The 22,396-nt window shown below is 27.4% G+C and overlaps 2 protein-coding genes across 2 annotated transcripts; both read right to left on the bottom strand.

Annotated features, from left to right (window-relative positions):
* Positions 1 to 4,514: 4,514 nt before the first annotated feature.
* Positions 4,515 to 6,021, bottom strand: LOC112751926 (abscisic stress-ripening protein 3). The gene is made up of 2 exons (XM_025801259.2): positions 5,488 to 6,021; positions 4,515 to 5,060 (listed from the first exon to the last, which is right to left on the bottom strand). Exons 1-2 carry the CDS (start codon positions 5,647 to 5,649, stop codon positions 4,878 to 4,880), a joined length of 345 nt encoding a protein of 114 aa, XP_025657044.1. The 5' UTR covers positions 5,650 to 6,021; the 3' UTR covers positions 4,515 to 4,877.
* Positions 6,022 to 6,918: 897 nt separating this feature from the next.
* On the bottom strand, positions 6,919 to 11,238 carry LOC112751925 (disease resistance protein Roq1). Its single transcript, XM_025801258.3, has 4 exons — positions 10,523 to 11,238; positions 8,733 to 9,864; positions 8,355 to 8,624; positions 6,919 to 8,266 (listed from the first exon to the last, which is right to left on the bottom strand). The coding sequence occupies exons 1-4, from the start codon at positions 11,026 to 11,028 to the stop codon at positions 7,016 to 7,018; spliced, it is 3,159 nt and encodes a 1,052-aa protein (XP_025657043.1). The 5' UTR covers positions 11,029 to 11,238; the 3' UTR covers positions 6,919 to 7,015.
* Between the last annotated feature and the right edge of the window lie 11,158 nt (positions 11,239 to 22,396).

The following is a 22,396-nucleotide window of genomic DNA, read 5'->3' as shown; positions in this document are numbered from 1 at the left end:
CAGCTACTCCAAAAATACTATTTTGTCCCACTAATTTTCTCTTGACTTCTGCATTGACAGCCTGTTTATGTTACCAAATGGTATGGTCATTTTGACTTTAATTCTTTAACCACGAGGATTTGATAAGTATCTGTATATTTCCCCCACTATTTCTATCACTGATTTCACAAAGCGAAAATTGCAGAGATATATTATATCTGTGACAGTGTAAGAGTTCCAATACATCAGAATAGAAATAATCATTAATCTCATCTATCTGTTTAGTGTCTCAGATTGGAATAATGGTCCTCATATGTTTATGCTTTGGTGATTCAAAGAAGGAGAAAAATTATCCGACAGTAATACAAGAGCTATGTCATCGATTTTCCTTTGACGATAAACTAGTAATTGGGTTGTCACCCTTTGATGAAAAGGTATACAAGGGTTGTCTCAAACATAATGATGCTGCAACTGATCATACCATTACTCCATCCAAGGTTCACTTCAATTCAAGGGCAAACTCTTGAGGAGACAATAGATCCAATTCTGAAAGGAAAGATTGCACCAGAATGTTGCCAGGTATTCACTAGTGTCATGCAGAGATGCTTGCAGCACGAACCAGATGAGCGACCTACAATGGGCGAAGTTGAGATATTGCTTGAGAATGCTCTCTCATTGTTGGAACAAGCTGATATTACAACCACCAATGCTGCTCACTATACTTTATTATCCACTACTTGTTTGTCCGATATATTTTCAAGTAGAATCAACTTTACGCTGTTAGATAAAAATTTAGTCAAATCAGTCGATAGTTCTCAACATGAAGTTAACTGCCCTTGAGTTTTCACCATATTCTCAGGTTGTATAAGTAATGGTGATCTGACCTTTGATGCTTCAATGGAGGAAGGCTCTTTCTCGGAAGTAAGTAGTGACTAAGGGCAAGTATCAGCTGAATTTCATGTGTTTCCTTTGCTAATCCTGCTTCTGTTTCCTTCTTTTATTGATTTTATTGTTATTGTTCATGTCTTCAAATAAAACTCTTAACGAGAAGGGTATATTATATATCAGATTTTGAAAATTGCCTCTGCGTCAATATAGTTCTAGCAGAATGATATGAATTTTCGACAAGTTTCACCTAAATTTGATGGATATTTTCTTTTTATTTTATTTCTGTATTTTTGCTTTTAAAAGACTTTAAATTTAAATTTAGAGTAATGCCATATATCCAAATCTTTTCATGAATTATGTCCAATCAAGTTAAATAATAAGACTTGGAATTATAAGCTATAACTGATTTTTGTTAGGTTAGACTAATTTGATTGATCTTGTTTAACAAAAAGATTTGGATGTATAGTATTATTTTTAAATTTATTCGTGTTTTTAATTCTTTCTTTTTTAGGTAATTGTGCAACTTTAGGTGTAATAAATATATAATTAAATCACACATAAATTTTTATACACAAAAACATTAGTAATACTCTCACGTACATGAAATAGGAACTGTTTCTCACAATAATAATAATAATAATAATAATAATAATAATAATAATAATAATTTAATTTGTATTTTTATTTTTTAATATTTTTTTCTTCTAAGATCTTAAAAAAAAATGAAAAAGCTAATTGTTATGATCATTTAAATAATATGCCTGCTATCTACCTACCACTCATTCAAAATTACATTTTTTTTTTCATTATATTTACATGAATTTGCATTATAAAAAGGTCACTCCTTTGATAATACAACTCATTCCCAAAAAATCTTAATTAGATAGATAAACATTATATTTTTACACATTTAATTAAACAAAAATCAATCTATTTAAAAAAAACCTGCAACCTATTGGAAGTTATTTTTTATAATAAAAATATACGTTTTAGAATAAAATTAATGATGTCATATTATATTTTTATACTTCAATTAATATTTTTATATTATATAATATTATTTTTATTTAAAATTAATTTATTTTAAATAAATATAATATAATATTGTTAAATTTAATTTTTAAAATATTTGTTAAATATGATATATAAATTTATATATATTTATCTTGATCAATTCTCAGTTTAACTCAATTTATTTAGAATTATTTTTAGATTGGATTAAAATAAACAGTAACCTTTTAATGTCAAATCCAAAATATACTTAAACTCAACTTAACCAACTCATAAACACCCTTACATCAAATGCATGAATTCTCATTAACAAAAGAATATATTTTTGGCATTTTCTGGATTGTTACATCTTTTTTACTTTTTAAAAAATAAAATGTGTATAAAATACTTTGTAAATGAAATTATACCTTATTTATTTGTTTACATAAAGTTCATTAAGGAGAAAGAAAAAGAGATAATCTAATGCATTTGTATTTGTAAAACAAATGTTTCGTTTTCTTTTTCAATTACTTATGTTCCCAAATTCTAATGGCTAATGGGAAACTTCTGTTTTCAAATTGAAATGATAAAACTTTGTAACATTTTCAATTCAATTTAAGATTTTGGCAATTGGGTCAGAATCTTTTATATAAAAAAAGGTATTTTTTCCGTTTTGTTTTAATATTAACAGAAACATGACAAAGATCTTGAATCTACCTTTGAGAGCGTGCAAAGTTTATATATAGTCCTTCTGCAAAACGAGGAAGGTTGCAAGTTAGACCGTAAATCAAGAAAACCAAATATAACTGAAAGAAGATAACTGAAATTATAACATACAAAACAAGAAGAAAGTGCACAGAAGATTGCTATCAGACAAAAGAAGAAGAAAGAGAGGAAGAATAATGACCTTTCAGCTTGCCTTTCTTGAGATAGATCTCATGAATGTAATACAGATTAGCGAACTTTAAATTTCAACCTACAAACGGTTAATACCGCTGATTAAAAAAGGCGCGGAAATTGGAACTTATGTATATATCAAAAACAAATATATATCAAAAACAAATATATATAATGACATATTTTTTTAAGGTGGGTAGAATGTAACAACTCTAGTTTTTGAAAATCAAATAATTAGTTATTTGTGATTTATTTTATTTGTTGATAATTTTATTTTAAGTAAATTATTTTACTAAACGTAATTAAATGGAGTTTCATCATAATTGAAGTTTAAATTAATTAGAATCCTTATATAATCTTTATTAGATATTTAGTATAATTGAAATTATAATTTTGATAAATGAAAAATAAGAAGAAATTGTATAATTTAATTTAAATAAATTCTATTTTAAATGAATTACGTTATTAATTTAAACTTCTAGAAATTATTTTATTAGAAGTGATTCGATTGATATTTATAAATACCTTAAGTCAATTATTATTTTTGTACAATTATTATTATTAGTTATTTTATAAATTGAAATTAAAGTTTCGGTGATAGAAAAATAATGAAAAGTTATATTATTTAATTTGATTAACTAATATTGAGTTTAAACTATATTTTATAAAAATATGATTAATATGTTTATTTTATATTTTAAATTAGAAATAATTGATTGAATTTAACAATGTGATGATAAATAATATTCTTAAATATTTTTAATAGAGTATATTTGATTTTAAAATTACTCTACCCTCCAATTTTATCAAAATATTTATTCATATCTATTCAGGTTATTTTATAAAATCCCTAATTTCTAACCCTAATTCCCAAATTGAATTATTCCAATAAATTGAACACATACAAATTGAAACTCTAGTCAAGTTTTAAAATGAACACTGCATTGAAGCTAAGTTTCATAACTAACTTTCCATTTATAACCAACCAAACAGTCCTCCATCTACGAATAGGTTTAAGATATAGATCAGATCAAATTAAGAACATGCATTATTGGCCTTTATCAATTATATTGCATGTGCCCTCATGTGTATGTAATGCATATGTTACTGTTAGATTGAGGCATTGTGATTCATATGATCTTGAATGCACATGAAGAATAGTAGGTTTCAGTTATTTTCAATAAGAATTTGTCGTTACTACATGCCTTATACAATTTAAATAGATATTTAGTTAAGAAAATAAGTGAATTAATCACTAAATCAACTTAAATTAATTTTTATAATCTGTATTTATATATTTTATTTGTAATTTTAATTTTAAATTAAGAGACATAAATCTATGTACTTTTTTTTTTTTAATTTTAGCCATCATTTTCAAATTTGTTATCATGAATTTGATTAATTTTAGAAAAAACAATCATGTTTTATACCAAAAATGAAGAATAATTTAAATTCAGTCTATTTCTGTAGGGGCAAAAACTTAAATTTAGTTAATTTAGTCTTAGTGTAAGGAAAACTGAATATTTAATTTTCAAACTTTTGATAGTGAACATTTTGATTATATGCGCTGGTGGTGACAGTAGTTTTAATAATGGATCCTTTGCAAATAAATAAAGCTAACACAATTATTTAGGTGTCCTATCCATCTTAATATCGAAAGGTTAATAATTAATCAGGAGTCTTCAACTCTTCATTCATAATTGCCTTGCAGAAAATGATCAAAAAAATAAATTATTAATCTAATCAAAAGACTCAAACTATACTTTACAATATTATTATTTTATTAATATATTCAACATAGCACACATTATTACATTAAATTATTATATATACAAATATATATCAAGCAATTAATTAACACCAAATAATTAAACACACTCCAAACTCAATGATTGAGAACCCCTAGCCGATATATAGTGCATAGTGAATAATTGGAAGATATATAGAAATACACATAAATATACCAAAAGCTTATCAATATATAAGAAACTAAAATAGAAGGCTAGGGTGTGGTGATGATAATAATGCTTAGGAGTTTGGTTATTGTTGTAATTATCATGTATATATGATAAACTACTAAACTCAACCTCTTTTATTAACGATAAAAATATTCTTAAAACATTTTAAAACAAATGGTGGTGCTTCTTTCCATGAGCTTCTTCGTCTTCCTTCTTTGCTTCTTTTTTCTCATGGTGTTCATGAAAAGCATAACCACCAGCTCCGACGGCAGCGACCGCGGCAACCTCCTCTTCTATCTTATGCTTGTGAGCATGCTCCGGATCTTTCTCAGCCTTATGTTTCTCATGCTGTCACAAAATCAACAGTTGCATTAAAAAAAATTTAATTAACCTATATACTATTCCACTATATTAATTAACAATAGAGATGTGTGGGGATGTTAGTAAAAAAAGGAACAAAGTTAAGAAAAAAAAATTATTGGTGTCCATGATTGAGGATCAGATCTTGTGTAATATATATAATACACACCTCATTATTTTTTTTTTCTTTATATTATGCAATTAACTAATAAGATAATTAATCATTCAATTAGTTGAACAATACATATAAATAAACTTACTAGTTAAATATTAATGTTTGTTCTCCAAGAATTAAACTGAACAAATTAAAGAAGAGTAGACAAAAATGATCTGAAGTACAAATTAAAAGAATAATTCAAATTAGGAGTATAATTAATTAATATTGATGATGAAATTAAGAGAAATAAATAGTTACCAAGGCATAGGCACCAGCAGCAGCAGCACCAAGCTCGCCAAGGTGCTCATGGTGCTTGTGTTGTTTCTCCTCCTTCTTATAGTCAACTACCTCTTCAAAAGTAGTGTTATCCTCATCCTTCTTATGGTGGAAGAGGTGGTGGTGGTGCTTCTCCTCAGACATGATCTAAAAGCTTAATATGAATTAAAGAAGTGATGAGTTTATGGAGTGATGTGAGAATTGTGAAGGGAATAGATACCTATTTATAATACATGATATATTATTATTGGTTGGTTAACATAACCAACGTGTTAATGGTTGTTTGGTTTGGTTGCTTTGCAGCTTTCTTGGTAGGCCATACATTTTTTCATAGTAAAATTTTGGGTCCAAAAGATATCATCTTTTAATCTCTAATGATTTCTTCAAATTCATTGAATGTTATAACTCTAAAGTCTAATAATAAACCAGCCTAAACCAATAGTATTTGCACAAATCAAAATGTAATAATCTCTTGTTCATCAATTTAGTCAATGGCTACTCATATAATTAAAAAAAGTCTCCCAATAAGACTGGCTAGATATAACCTATGATTTATGGGATAACAAATGGAGTTAGCAGCAATATAGAGTGAGAAGCGCGGTTAATCATGATTTGTCCCTAACGTTTAAATCATCCTATTTGTATCATTAACGTTTATAAAAGTGATTCAATGTTATCCTACTATCAATTATACTAACAAATCAGATTATATTTTTCAATTATTCTATGTATTCATTATCAATTAGGTCTCACTTACATGTGTTCGATTTTAATATTATACGCACTGTTTGTGTTTAGATTCAATTATGTCCCTAGAAAAGTGAATTATGTAAATGTTGTAGGAATTAGTTTCAACATTTGATAAGCTATTTTTCGGAGTAGATCATTATTCTAACTTTAAGAAGAGATTTTTAAAACTCAAACTAAAGCGTTCATGATGTGTAATTGACGGCAGGATAACATTGAATCACTTTTACAAACGTTAGGGATACAAATAGGACGATTTAAACGTTAGGAATACAAATAGGATTTACCCCAAACGTTAGGGACAAAAACGATACTTTACTCAATTTTAAAAAAGTAAACCTTTATTTTGATTTAATTGTTGTATGTTATTAGTTATACATTTTTTTTAAAAGAAAAATTTGGGTAACAGTACTTTTATTAAAATTTGACTAGTATTTAATCAATAAAAAAATGAATAATTTTACACTATTAAATATAATTTCATACCATTAAAAATACTAATAATAACTAATTAATAATTACAAATCAAAAAATCTACTAGCTCCCTAACACTATTTTATTTTTTAAATAAACCTTTGATTATATATATTATATTATCTAGACAGGATAATTCTATAATTAAAAATTAATTACTAAATCAATTATTATAATATATTAGTTTTATACTAATATTTTCATAACAACTAATGCTTATTTTTATACGGATGAAGAGTACTTGGTATATAAATGTATTTTATAACAAGAATTAGATGTGGTGCCATATTCAGAGAGGGGCCATACGCCGCATGAACCATAACATATTTGGTAAGCTAACTTTAATCAAATTACGATCAACACCGGTAGCATTATCATCATCCCCAGGATCACGCATAATCATATCTCTTGGTGACTCAAGGGCATCACTTTCACACGTGTCACCGTTTGAATATCGAATATCCTCCATGCAACAATATTCCCTGTCAAAAAGAAGGCTGCTCCGTTTCATAACTGCTCCCACCGCCGTGCTCTTCCCCTCCCCCTCCGTACACGGCCTGTGAAAATACATCTCGCCAACAATCTGCACCAGATTCCATCCATTCTCCGATTCCGACTCCGATCTGAAAACATATCGCTCGCCGTGGCCTTGAAGTGTGCCGAGAATTACATTCACCAGTAATGGCTGTCTCGTTCTTGTCTCAGAGATTACGTAAACACTCGACGAAGAGAACATGTAACTGCGATTCACCAACACAAGAACCCTAAACTCTAGAACAGAGCCAAAGGCGTCAATGTCCGTTGTTTCAGTCGTAAACAACGCGCTGATTACCCCCGGGAGTTTTCTCCGGTACCAGAAGCTCACACTCGATGCACCCTCAGATCTGGCGCCGCGTTCTTCTTCCGGCGAAACATGGCGGCGCCAAGGGTGATATAATCGGATGAGATTCAAATCACTGGAGACTGTGCAATAAGCTTCCCAAATTGGAACCAGAGGACGAGGACCGCGGTGAATCATGAACTCTGACGATATCTGTTGCTGGAATCCGTGTACCACGGAATTCAATCGAAATCCTCTTTGATTCGGAAAAATAACGACCTCGAGTTTAGGTAACAAGCGAATGCAGCCTTGAAGAGTTTTCAGATCTGTGCAGTTCCTGAGATACAAGCGCTCCAGGCTAACAAGATTGAACATGGTGAGTGGTAAATCATCTATGGCGGTGCTGTCTAAGTAAATTACTCGAATGTTTTCCATAGTTGCTACAATTTCTGGGAAGCACACAAGGCTTGTGCAGCCACTGAGGTCCAGAGTCTCAAGAGATGGAAGATTGATTTCGTCTACGAGAGTGCGGAGCTTGGTGCATCGTTGAACACTCAGCAAAATCAATTTCTCCAGAAATCCAACTGAGCTGTGGACTTTAACTAAATTGGAGCAGTTATCAAGACACAGTGCTCCTAGATTTGGGACTCCTGAAAGGTCAGGTACTTCTGTCAAGAATTCACACTCTCCAAAATCCATGAAACTCAAGGAATTGAAATTCTGCATAGGAAAATATGAAGATATAGTTGAGAATTGTTAAATGAATAAGCATATTTGATTGAGTAAAATAGTAGGAAATGATGCATGCCTTGAGTGGATTGTCCAGTTTGAGAGAACTGTTGCTCAAATTGAGTATGAAGAGTTTAGTGGGATGAAAATCAGAGGGTAATGATGGTGATGGATATCCATCCCACTCCAACACTCTTAAACTGTTTGGCAGATGATCAGGACCAACTGAAAAATGTACATCCCAGAATATGAGAACTTTGAGATTCCTCATTTTCTTGAATGCTTTTCCATTCCAATTCACTCTACGCTTGCTTGAGTGCAAAATTATGACTTCAACTCTATCACTTCCCTGTATCATAATCATTGCAAACACCAAACATATATTTATATATATGTCAAATTTTACATGTGAGGTTGTAGAAATTTACAAGCTGAATACATAAATATAACAACATACCATGTCATTTTCTAGAACATGAACAATGTCCTCATCATTCCATAGTCTAGAACGTTTGCCAGGCTTAGAAGTTGATTCCCTTCTAACAATTTCTCTACCCATATCTTGAATCAAATCATGCATTCTCACACAATTATTATTCTTGTCAATCTTCATCAAAGATCTGTCAATCAAAACGTCAATACCATCTTCAGGGTGGAAACCACGGACATGTAGCATTTGCTTCACATATGATATCTTTTCCTTGTTGAAGAAACAAGCTATATCAAGAAAAATACTCTTCTCATCTTCATGTAATCCATCATAACTTACCTCGAGCACTTCTTGAATCTTCTTAATGGGAATTTTTTTGTACTTATCTAATGCAGAGCTCCATTGATCTATGCTCTTGTTATACAAGTTAGAGCCTATTACTTCCAAAGCCAAAGGAACACCACCAGCATAAGAAAGAACACGGTTTGAAATATCTTCATACCCTGACTTAACTTTGTTGCTTCTAAAGGCCTTCCAACAGAACAATTCAAGAGCTTCTTTTTTGTTTAACTCTTTGACCTCATAAATCTTGTTTGGATTCATCCCATATTGTGCTTCTAACAAATGTTTGTCCCTAGAAGTGATAATTATCCGACTACCTGAACCGAACCAATCATCGCCTCCGGCAATAGCCCTTAACTGGGTTAAGTCATCAACATCATCAAGAATCAAAAGAATCTTCTTTTGTTGAAGCCTCCTTTTTATCATTGGAATCCCTCTGTTGACATCTCTTATTCTTATATTACTCTCATCAAGAACTTCAGAAAGAAGTGTCTCTTGGAGTTGTGCAAGACCATGATTCTTGTTGATTGCATTTTCTCTAACATCAGCAAGAAAACACAAACCATCAAATTGATCAGCAACAGAGTTATACAGAGCTCTTGCAAGTGTTGTTTTACCTATTCCCCCACTTCCACAAATCCCAACTATGTGTACTCCATCTTCAGCATTATTAGACCCAAGTTGTAGCAGAGACTTCACTTCTAGCACTGGTGATTCCAGGCCAACCGGGTTGTCAGCAACATGTAAGGGAGTGTAATTCAGCTTTTTGGAGATGTCACTAACAATGTTTTCAATAAACTTGTATTCCTGTTGAGACCTACATTTATACAAGTTCATATCAAGCCATGTTATGAAAACAAAGCATTATTATATATTATTTCACATACTTTTCTACTAAAATTAAATAATCAATTATTAAAATAATCCATGAGCATTACTAATGGTATAAAATCACTCGTCCCAAAAGTTTAAACTAATAGGAGAAGACAATATTAATGGTTATATCTCTTAACATTTTTGTTCAAGCAAAAATTTCTTTTGAATTTGCTTGATTTTTTTGCATAGGCTTTTATGTTATGAAATCACTCATTCTAAAAACTTAAACTAATAGAAAAATATAATATTTAATAGTTATATCTTTAAGAACTACATCATCAGTAAATATTATCATTTTTATCTAACACTTGGCCAACAATAATTTGCAACCATATTTACAAAAGTTTTGCACATAAAAAATATATAGTGTCTACTTATATTTATTAGAATTTGTATACATGAACCAATACTGTTTGCATCCATATTTTTCAAAATTTACCTATAAATTGGTAAAATTTATTTGTTAAAAACAATACTAATCAACTGGCGGAAAATACTAAAAATTATTTGACGCAAGAGTTTCTCTATTATATAACATGATTATAAAAGCATAGATATAATTTAAAGGAGAGTGTGACATGAGGCATGTAGATTATTACCCTGGTTTGAAATGTGAACCGGACAAATTAGCTGCTTCACGTAGAGCATTCCTCCATTTTTGTACCTTGCCATTGTCATCATTCTGGAACCGTTCTTCATGTTTTGCTAATGCCTCCGCATAGCTACCTTTCTGATGGCGAACATCTGATGGATCCACATCATAAAAGATTGGCCAAACCAATCTTCCTTCAAGTTTCAACAGCTCAAGAATCTTTGCAAGCTCGTCCAAACAGAAAGCAGATGATGCATAGTTCTTAGAGAACACAACGATGGCGATCCTAGATTCTTGAATAGCCTTCACAAGTGCTGGAGTAATTTCTTCCCCCTTTTGAAGCTCCTCATCATCAATGAAGGTGTGGATCCCCTTTTGATCCAGTGCATGGTAGAGATTACTGGTGAAACCGTTTCTAGTATCTTCTCCTCTGAAACTGAGGAAAACGTCGTAGATCCAATTCCATGTGAAGGAAGAAGAAGATGACGATGATGATGGTTCCACCATTATCATATAATTTGTGAGCTTATTAGTATATTTAATTAGTTCCTAAATAAATAACAATAATATAATATATAATCAAAGAGGGTTATGGATAGAGTGAATGGGGAAGACTTTGACTAATCAAAGTAAACGCCAGAGATGAGAGGAAGGTATATATGAAAACATACAGAAATTTCTTATGTGAACCAGTATCTTTAATTCAGTACTTATTAATCTATTTTTATGTTATCTTTCTATTTTATTTTATCTTTACTTTTATTTTTAATAAATAATATTCTATATAGATTTAGTTTTACCTTCATAATTTAATTAATCAACAACTAATAAATTTTTTTTATTTTTTTTTTCTTTTTTCTATTCTTTCACAATTTTACAATTTTATTAGAACTGGATTATTTTATATAAAATTAATAGCTAAGAGTTTATAAATATCTAAATTTTTACTTTTAAAATTTATAAATGTTGATCTTATTTTTAAATTTAAAATGTGAAGTTTATCATAAAACTAAACAAAAATTAAGTTAAATTTTTTATTTATATTTAAATTTTAATAAATTTATTTATTACTGGTAAAAATTACAAGAACAGATAATAGTAAATTTTATAAATATTTTATTTTTTTTAGATGATAAATTTAATTAATTTTCATTCGGGATATATATAGATAAGGATTTAGATTCTCTAAAGTTTGAATTTTATTTTAAAGAGTAAAGTGTGATCTCTCACCATTTATTTTATAGGTGGGACCAAAAATAAATATGAGAAAAAAACTATTCAAGGATAGAAGATTATACTTTATCCTCTAAAGTACAAATTTAAAATTTAGAGGATACAAATTCTATAGATAATAATGAATTAAACAGCCTTAGCAGTTACGTTTAATAAGAGCCTAGTTTTAAAGTCATCGTTGAACTCTTGAAGCTCATGAAAACCTTTTCATCCCATGTGCTTATAAACAGAACCAAACCAAGTTTTCCACGTCATCAAGAATGGCAAGTCATCCCCGTCATCAAGAATCAAAAGAATCTTCTTTTGTTGAAGTTTTTTTTTAAGAAAATTATTTGAATAAAATAACTATATGTAAACATAACAATAAAAAATTATTAGAAGATTTAAAATATTTGATTGAACTATCTAATATAATATGTGTTTATATTTTTAAGAGTAAAGTATTGTTTTTGTCCCCAATGTTTGGAGTAAATTCTATTTGTGTCTCTAACGTTTAAATCGTCCTATTTGTATAAAAGTGATTCAATGTTATCCTGCCGTCAGTTACACATTATGAGCGCTTTAGTTTGAGTTTTAAAAATCTCTTCTTGAAGTTAGAATACAAATGTCTCGGATAGAATCGATGATCTACCCCGAAAAATAGCTCATCAAATGTTGAAACTAATTACTACAACATTTACATAATTCACTTTTCTAAGAACATAATTGAATCTAAACATAAATAGTGGGTATAATATTAAAATCGACCACATCCAAGTGAGATCTAATTGAGAGTGAATACATCAAAGTGAGAATAATTGAAAAATATAATCTAATTTGTTAGTATAATTGATAGTAGGATAACATTGAATCACTTTTATAAACGTTAAGGATACAAATAGGACGATTTAAACGTTAGGGACACAAATATAACTTATCCTAAACGTTGGGGACAAAAATGATACTTTACTCTATTTTTAATATCACTTTTACATAAAAATAATTTTGTAACAAAAATGGTATTTTTTAAAAATAATAAAATAAAAAATGTTTTATTTCTTTTTTTATTTAAAATTGCATTATCTTTTTTATATGAATGGATGAAAACCAGATTGTTTATTCTTATAACCTCAATGAAATGCTCCAACTTTTTTGGCTAGTTAGTGTTCCACGACTAGTAAAGTGTTAGTAGATTTATTATATTTACACACGTGTATATCTTTTTATATATATTTTTATGATATAAAATATTTTTTTTTTATTTTCTCTCATTTTTTATAAATTATTTTTAAATAAATATACTCAATATTTCTCATTTACACACATTCTTTTTGGTCTTTATACTCATTCCTTCCGTTATTTGAGGAGTGCTACACATACAAGTCATTTGGTTTACAAGTTATACAAGTTGGGAGAAACTTAACAAAAAGTACGCTGATCCATATACGATTTCCATGGCGTGCTTCGCATTCCTCCTTCTCCTCCTCCTCTTCCTTCTTCTTCTCCTTCTTCTTCTCCTTCTCTTCTTCTTCTTCCTCCATGAAAACGAGTTTCTTGTCAAATTTGATCTCCTTCGTGCGTTCTCTCTTTGCCTTTTCATTCATTATTTTATCTGCGTTTATCACTGGTATTCTTGCTTCGTTTTTTTTTTCGATTTTCATGGTTTCTGAAATCAAGCTTTGAAATCATTTTGAAGATAATGGAACTTCAGAAATACACCCAAACGATTACAGAAATACACCCAAACAATTACAGAAATACACCCAAAGGATTACAGAAATACACTCAAAGGATTACGAAAATACACCCAAAGGATTTAAGAAATACACCCAAAATTCGTTGAAGTATACATTATGCATAATTCATAACTCTTTCTCTTTCTCCTCCTCATCTTCATCTTCTGCTACTTCTTCTTCTTCAAAAATGATTTCAGAGCTTGATGTCAAAAAACAATGGAAATCGAGAATCACGAAAAAAGAAAACAGAGAGAAAAGCACGTAATGAAGAAGGAGAAAGAGAAGGCAAGAAACGAAAGAAAAAAAGAAGAAGAAGAGGAAGACGAAGAAGAATGTGCAGCAAGAAGAAGAAGAAGGTGTAGAAGATGAGGAGGAAGAAGATGAAAAACGTGCAGTCAAGAAGAACGAGGAGAAACATGACGATGAAGATGAAATACTTCAAAAACGAAGAAGAAGAAGAAGAATGAGAAGAGGCACGGAAAAAGAAGAAGAAGGAGAAAAAAAAGAGGAGGCATAGAGAAAAAATTAACTTGTATGACTTATATGGGAAAACGCTTGTATGTGGAGAATTTCTCTTTTTTCGGATACACCTAATCATTCTATTCTAAGCTACCTCCGGATAGGTTTATGGTTATGTTAATTACTATTTTATAAATATGTTAAATATATATTAAAATATAAAATATACATAATATATATATATATATATATATACTAAAATTAGTTATTAAAATAAAATATATATTAAAATATAAAATATTCATAAATAATAAATAAAACTATAAATATATATATTTATTAATTTTAATATGTAAATAATATTTTTATACATAATTATATTTATGATAGTATACATTTAGTATTTATTTATAAATAAGGAAAATATACTTATTTTGAACTTTGGAGAATGTTTTTATTTGAAAAAACATTTAAAAAATTATTTTTTAAAATAAATAAAAACACTTTATTTACATAAATTTATTTTTTATTTTTTCAGAATTTAATCAATCTTGTCAACTTGATGTTGGGATCAAACTTAGCTCCATCTACAGTGCAAGACTTGGTATAATAGCAATTATATTTGCTTTGTTAGAAGTAGAGGTAAAAAAAGGCCGTAAGTATTAGGGACTTGCAGTTTGGTCTGTGTTTAGTTTAGTCTTGTCTGTTATAAAATAGATACATCACACATGCTTAAACTCTTATAAAAATTTTATTATGTTAATAGGTTAGGTTTAAGTTCACTAATTAGTTTATTTGGCCTGTTAGGCCTACCTGAACTTGTTAATATATAATTATATATATAAATAAATTTTTTATTATTAATAAAATTATAAAATATTTTAAATTTATTATATTTAATTATAAATAGTTTTGTATATTTTAAATATTTTAAAGCTTAAAATTTTTTATAAATATTAAATATAATATATTACATATAAATATGTTTATTAAAAATAATTTTTTTAAATAATATTTTTATTTTTGTAAAAAGAATTATCAGGTTTCAAGCTAAATAACAAGTTAGATTTAATATTTTAAAAAAAGTTTATAACATGCTGCAGGCCGATTAACTACATAACAGAACAGACCTATTAAGAATAAAGCCTAACCTATTTCTACCCCTGGTTAAAAGGTATACCGAATTTAAATTTTAACTATAATTAAGAAATTGATATATGAAACTCATAATTAATAAAAAAAAAAAAAAGTGCGTGTAAGGGTATAACTTAAAAAAAAAAAAAAAAAAAAAAAAACTTAGCTTCATCTGAACTGTCTTCATGAAAAAGCAACACGTGATTTTAAGTAGGAGATGAGTCAGATGACAGGACTACATGCCATAAATTGGCTTAGCTTTTTTTTTTTGGTGACTTAAATTGGCTTAGCTAAGGTCAACTTTAATTAACATTATAGAATTTGAATCTTTAAAAATGAATTTTAATTTTCTTTAGAATATAAAATTATTTTTTATTATTATATCAATAAAATTTGTTTCCATGTTATGAATCCAGAGACAATAAATCTTTCACTTAGGATACCCATTTTTATCTCATATATATTTAGTCTTTTCAATGTACACCACATATTTTTTTATTAACCCTTAAACTTTATTATTTACCATGCCTATGATTACCCCACGTGACATGCTAAATTATATTCTGAATAAAGTAGAAATAAGTTACTTTAGTTTGACTTAAACAATGTGACTACCTAATAATTCAGAAATCAGAAATTAAAATTAGGTGAGCAAATTAAACTTAACTCATAACCTTTTTCTAGCTCTGACGAAAAGCTTGACTTGACTAAAAACAAAGTAAGAAACTCAGGTTAGGTAACATTTTTTATGAAAGCAATATCGAATATTTTTTCCCATCATGTTACTTAGATTTATCACTAATTATTAATTATTCCACAACTAAAGCCGCCAATTTCGTTAAAAGGCTTAGTTTGTGCTATTTGCTAATTGCTACTCAAAATTTTCGTATATGAAACAAGTTACCAAACAATGTGTCAAGAATGGTAAGTCGTAAGTGTATTTTTTTTGGATGCTTCTATAAGACGCAGAAAGCGTCTTTTTTAAAAATATTTTTTAATAATTAAAATTTAACATATACAATCACTTAAATGATATTATTTTTATTAAAATTATGTCAAGATAAATTAATTTGACCGAAAAATAGTGAATTAAATTTTGAATCTGTCTAAATTAATATTATTTTTTATAAAAAATAACTACAATATCCTTATTATATAAAATGACTAAAATACTCTTATTATATATATTAATTTTGATAATTTTAAATTCTAACCATTTTTTTTCAATAGGGTTAGAATTTAAAGTTTTCAAAATATATATATATATGATAGGAATATTTTAGTTGTGTTTTATAATAGGAATATTATAGTAATTTTTTATAAAAAAATATTAATTTATACCAGTTTAAAAATTTAATTTATTAATTTTTTTGCTAAACTAATTTGTCCAGTCTAATTTTAATAAAAATAATACAATTTAATTGATTATATGTATTAATTTTAATTTTTAAAAAATATCTTTAAAAAAAAACGTTTTTGATATCTTTATTTAAGTCGTCCTTTTTTATTTTAATCAAAAAAGTGTTTGTTAAATTTGTGCTTACGAGAATCATTCCATATATATAAACCATCGTATTCATTTCTCATTTCATTATTCAAGTTTAGACATGTACATGTATAATTAACTAATCATTTTTTTAATAATTAACCGAAAGGCACTTGTGATGCGTAAGAAGTATTTTAATTATTAGTAAGTAATAATTAACCATAATATATAAATAAATATAAGAACACTAAAGAGTAAAGACAATTCACCAATTAAATTAATCTCTAGTGGTTAACTTCAATTGTTTAAAAACAACATGGAGCATTATTATATGCACAACATCGTAACTTGATAACGGTTATTTATATATTAATAGATTATCGGTTCTGCTACGTTACCAACAGCATATCTGCCAACTCTTATTTATAATTGTGTTTCATGAAAGTGTGTTCGTAAATGTGTCTAATAAAAATATTCTTTTTATAGTTGTGTTTAATAGAAGTGTCTTTATATATATATTTTTTGGATATGTCTCTTTATATATGTATTTAAAATATATTAATTATTAGAGACTTCCACAAACACACTTCTATGAAACACAATTATAAATAAGAGTCGACAAAAATTGACAGATAATATGTTAGTACCCTATATTTTTCCATAGATTATATACTAATTCTAACACCCCACCCCCCACCAAGTAAAAGCAAAGTCATTATTAAATAACAGGCAACACACGTCATTAATTAGTTTATGCAAAATATTCAATTTCTAATGGGTTATATATTCTCTTTAAAACATTGGTGTGTGTTTGTTGGTTACTTTTAAGTTATAGAGTAACTATATATAGTTTACGTGGCACCAACGAAGTAGTGGCAAAGAAAGGATAAGGTAATTTAAAGGTGAGAAAGGGAAGTGAATAATCAACGTTTTCCACTGTTACACGCTACGTACTTTCAATGTTTTCAACGCACCAAAAGCAATAAGCATGTTCGCCCAAGCACAATCACCAAATTAAATATCTATCTTTTTTTTTTTATGGAACTTATATAAAGACTTTAAGGTAATTTAAGTTAATAAAATAAATATAGATTAAAATTATTTAAATATTTTAAATAAAAATTAGTTATACATCTGTCTTAAATAAATTTATATAAATAAAATCAGATAAATTTAAGTTATATAAATACATATAAATCGAATTAAATTAATTCAATTTATCAATAAAGTAAAGTATTTAAATAAATCGAATTAGACCAATTTAATTTATTAAAATAAGTAAACGATTATATTTGAGCTAAATTTTTTAATAAATTTAATCAGTACCATTTGATTTATTATTATAAAAAATATATGATAAATCGAATTAGTTCATTTATTGGAGTAAAAATAATTAATTTTAACTTATTATTTTAAAAATTATTTTAAAATATAAATATAATTAAATAATTATATAAAATTATTTATACTTTTAGTATATTAAATTAAATTTTATATCATTTTATATTTTAATAACAATTTTATTAAATATTATTTTTGCGGTTTATGCTCATAAAAAATTTGATCGTATTAGATGTATATTAAAATTAATCATTAATATATAATATGTATTTATAGATAAATTAAGGTGTTTTTCGCGCTTCACACGGACTATTTTATAAATCTATTCTATTGTTTGGTTTCTTAATCTATGAAAAAATTAAATGATTTTATAAATGAATATATAGTGACTGATTTTAATAAACACAAATATATAGTAACCGATGTTAATGTGATGATAGTATTTTCATAAAGATGTATCGTTATTGTAATTGAGTATGAGAAGACTATGTCATTCGAGTTATAACTCATTGACAATAAAAATAGTTGACTTAATTAGCAAGAGTTAATTAATGATATAAATATAATAATAAAAAATAAATTTTATTTAATTAATAAAGAGTACAATTTTTTAAATATTTTTACTTAATAACGAGTACTTAGTAAAAAAAAACATTTAAGAATGAACCCTAAATAATTAATAAAAACAATATTTTACACAAAATAATTGAAAATATAAATTTACTATGCCTTATACCCAATATATATACACACCCCCACCCCAATATTATAATAAAATAGAGAAAGAGAAAGAGAAAGAGAAAAGAGAGAGAGAAAGAAGAGATAGAAAGAAAGAGAATGGAGAGAAGGAACTACAACAACAACAACTACTGCTACTGGTGGTGGAAGAGGTTGTTCTCATCCTGTGTTCTCTCCGCAAGGCTGATTCCACCACCACAACCACCACCACCACCATGGAAGCATAGGGATACATTATTTTCTGACTTTAGTATCCTATTATTATTAGCATCATGAAATTAAAGCTTAAGTCTCCATGAGCAATGAGATTAAGAGAGAGTCCAAATTAAAAAGCTTATGTAATCATTCATCAGATCAAGAGGCGGCAGCATCAGCAACAAGAAGCATATATATATTATATGTATCTCTCTGGAAATTCAAAGTACCAAATAGTGCTCACTTCTCGTAAGTCTGTCAGGGGTTATAACCCCATATGCTTTCTTTTTTTATTATTATTTATATATACATCATCATATTATTGTATTATTGCCCAAGTACACATGTATCAGTAATTAAATATTATTATATAAAATGGTCCAGCAAACCTAGCTTTATATATATGTTTTTTTATTAATTTAATTAATGTTTATACTATGTTTTTTTTTTTTTCATTTTTTTATAAATATTATGGTCCGGATTAGAGCTATATATGAGTATCTGTGTGCTTGTATTTTTATGCTTTATCAAAATCTGGGCCTAATTTTTTTTTTTTTTTTTTTGTGTAGAATTTCAAGTATTTGATGATGAATTTATAAGATTTTAAGAATAATCTTCTTTAATTTGACTAAATAATATATATTTTTTTTGCCCCTTAGATAATGGTAGCATATTTGCAACCACCATGCCCTCAAATAATACATGTTCTTTGGTCATAGCTTTGGAAAGAAAAAGAGTGTGATGAGGGGAAAGTATGATAAGGATATTCCATGAATATGCATGATAATGATGACTATAAGTTTGTTAAATGTTAGTTATTGTATAACTGAGATAGTTGTTGGATTTGGTAAGGATGGTTAAAATATATAAAAAAATTTAAAAAATTAAATTCACAGAAATAATTTTACAAAACAACTTCACATTATCCAAACATCTTAAAAGGAAGTTAAAATTAGAGCAATATTGAACTATAATTGGGGTATGGAAGCAAGAGATGAAATGTGGTTTTTGTTTGTATGGAATTTGGAACATGTTGGGTGAAAATCGACATCCTTTTATGGTGTTTGTTACCGAAAGCTATGGTGAGTTCCCATCCATTCATTAAATGTGTCTGTCAAAATAATAATGAAACATTGGTCCCAACTCCACTAACTTGGTGACACATCATTTAACCAGCAATTTATTGTATGGTACTATCTCTCACTGTTATTTTCACCATCACCTTAGTTTTATTCACTTTTTTTTTTTTTTTACAATTAATGAATTCTCCACGTGCCAACAAGGCAAGAACTACTTTAATTTAGAGGATTTTACCAATGTAATTCTGTTTATGGAAAAAAAGAAAAATTGTGAACTATTTACATATGGAAAAGATATAATATATAATATATATTAGTTGATATTAACAACTAAAATTATTAGGATATTGATATTTTTAAAATGATGGAAACTCAGGTGCAGTCCACTTCAGGTGAAGTTGATATTTGAGACCCGTTAGATGATTTGACTAAATTTTCATCTAACAGCTCTCAGATATCAACTTCAAGTGAAGTTGACTTCACCTGAATTTTCACCTTCTAATATATTTAAAAAATTTTCCAACACATTATTAGGTAGTTAGTTGATAATTGGTAAAGATAACTAACTGAACTGCTCTTCAGTATTGTACTTGAAATCACACGGTCGCACACAAAATATTTGGAAAATTACTACTAAAGTTTCATCAGAAAGGACTTTGATTTGAAACTTCTGTTATTTATTTTATAAGATTCTAGCTTGAAGTTTGCTTTTTCCTTGTAGGACCAAATATATATCCCTTTTTAATAATATGAGTAAGGTTATTTATTTATTATTTTCACCGAAAAAGTTAGGTCATCTTTTAATTGTCACATGGTCATAACTGCAACAAAATATTTTCTTGTCTAAAGAACCGCAACAAAAAAAGATATTTATTCTTTTTGTAAACTTTTACATAATTTTATCTATGTATGTGTGATTTTTATCTTTTTTTGTTTTCTTTAGAGAACATTAGTTATAGGCATTCCTTCAATCATGGTATATGTAAGGAGATCAGAAATGTCAGAGAATTATCATAATTTTTTTTTTTATTCAGTTGTTAGTTATTAATGTTTAAAAATATGAGCTAAATTATGTTATTAGATTACTAGATTAAAAGAATTTGATAATTGTTAAAAGTAATGACAAAAATAATAAATTTTAATAATTCTCTAGTATTTTTCATATGTAAACAAAAAAAATAGTCATCTGTATAAAACATATATTTAAATATAAAATATATATTAAAAATAAATTAAATAATACATACATTTATATATAAATATATAATAACTAATTTAATTACTAATTTTTTTAATGTACACATAGACTTTTGACATTCCTTTGATGTATTTAAGAAAATAATTAGTTACAACCCACTTTGATCTATATAATATACACGTGAGATTTTCTTAGATTCAAAACAATTCTTAGAAGTTAAAAAAATGAGTCAAATTATTAGTATTTCGAATAATTTTTTAGTAACAAGCAATGTTAAGTGACTGTTGACATGAATGTTCACATGGCTTGATGCAAGTTTTTTTTTTTTTTTTGTTTCTTTTCTATTGAAACGGGACAAAAACCCCAAAAGCACAAAAAAAAAAAGAAGCTAAATTCAAATTAGATAGGCATAAGCATTAATGCAGTACCAAACTAATATTACAAACTACGAATATGCATCAAGCAATTTACATAGTACATTACAACTTACAAATAAAATATATTATAGAATAAATTTGATGGAAACTAGTATCTACCTACCACTCATTGAAAATTACATGATTTTTTTTCATTATATTTATATGAATTTGCATTATAAAAAGGTCATTCCTTTGATAATACCCCTCAATTTAGGAGTGTTCAAGATCGGTCATATCTTTTTGCGTTTATAATTTTTATCCGATGTCATTTTTGGGTTAGCTTCGGTTATATTTCGGGTGACTTCAATCCGCTCCGATCCAAAATTATTTTTTATAATAAAAATATGTTTTAGAGTAAAATTAATGATGTCATATTATAATTTTATATTTCAATTAATATTTTTTATATCGTATAATATTATTTTATTTTAAAATAATTTATTTTAAAATAAATATGATATAATATTTATTTAATTTAATTTTTAAAATTAAAATTTTATTATTTTAATATAAATTTACAAATTTATATACACTACAAAAATGCACTAAATTGCGGGAGTTTTTTTTAGTTTTGCGAGGTTTTAAAGTGTTCCGCCGGTTTGAAAAACTGAACGAAGTTATAGAGTCATATCACTAGCAAAAAGTGTTCCGCCGGTTTAAAAAACTGACCGAAGTTATAGAATCATATCACTGAACACTTGGTGTGCATGAATTTAAACAACAATAATTAGCACAATCCAAGTAAATCAAATGCACGAATTCTTCAATCTTGACTAATATCACAAATTAGTATCAAAAGGACTAGTTGATTTGTTTCAAACTAGTATCACAAATTTTGATTTTAATACACCTTACCATTAGACTAGTTGATTTTCCAAGAGAAT

This window comes from Arachis hypogaea, chromosome 15 (assembly GCF_003086295.3).
Source record: "Arachis hypogaea cultivar Tifrunner chromosome 15, arahy.Tifrunner.gnm2.J5K5, whole genome shotgun sequence".
NCBI classification, from domain to species: domain Eukaryota; kingdom Viridiplantae; phylum Streptophyta; class Magnoliopsida; order Fabales; family Fabaceae; genus Arachis; species Arachis hypogaea.
This window is presented reverse-complemented; position numbering and strand designations above follow the sequence as displayed.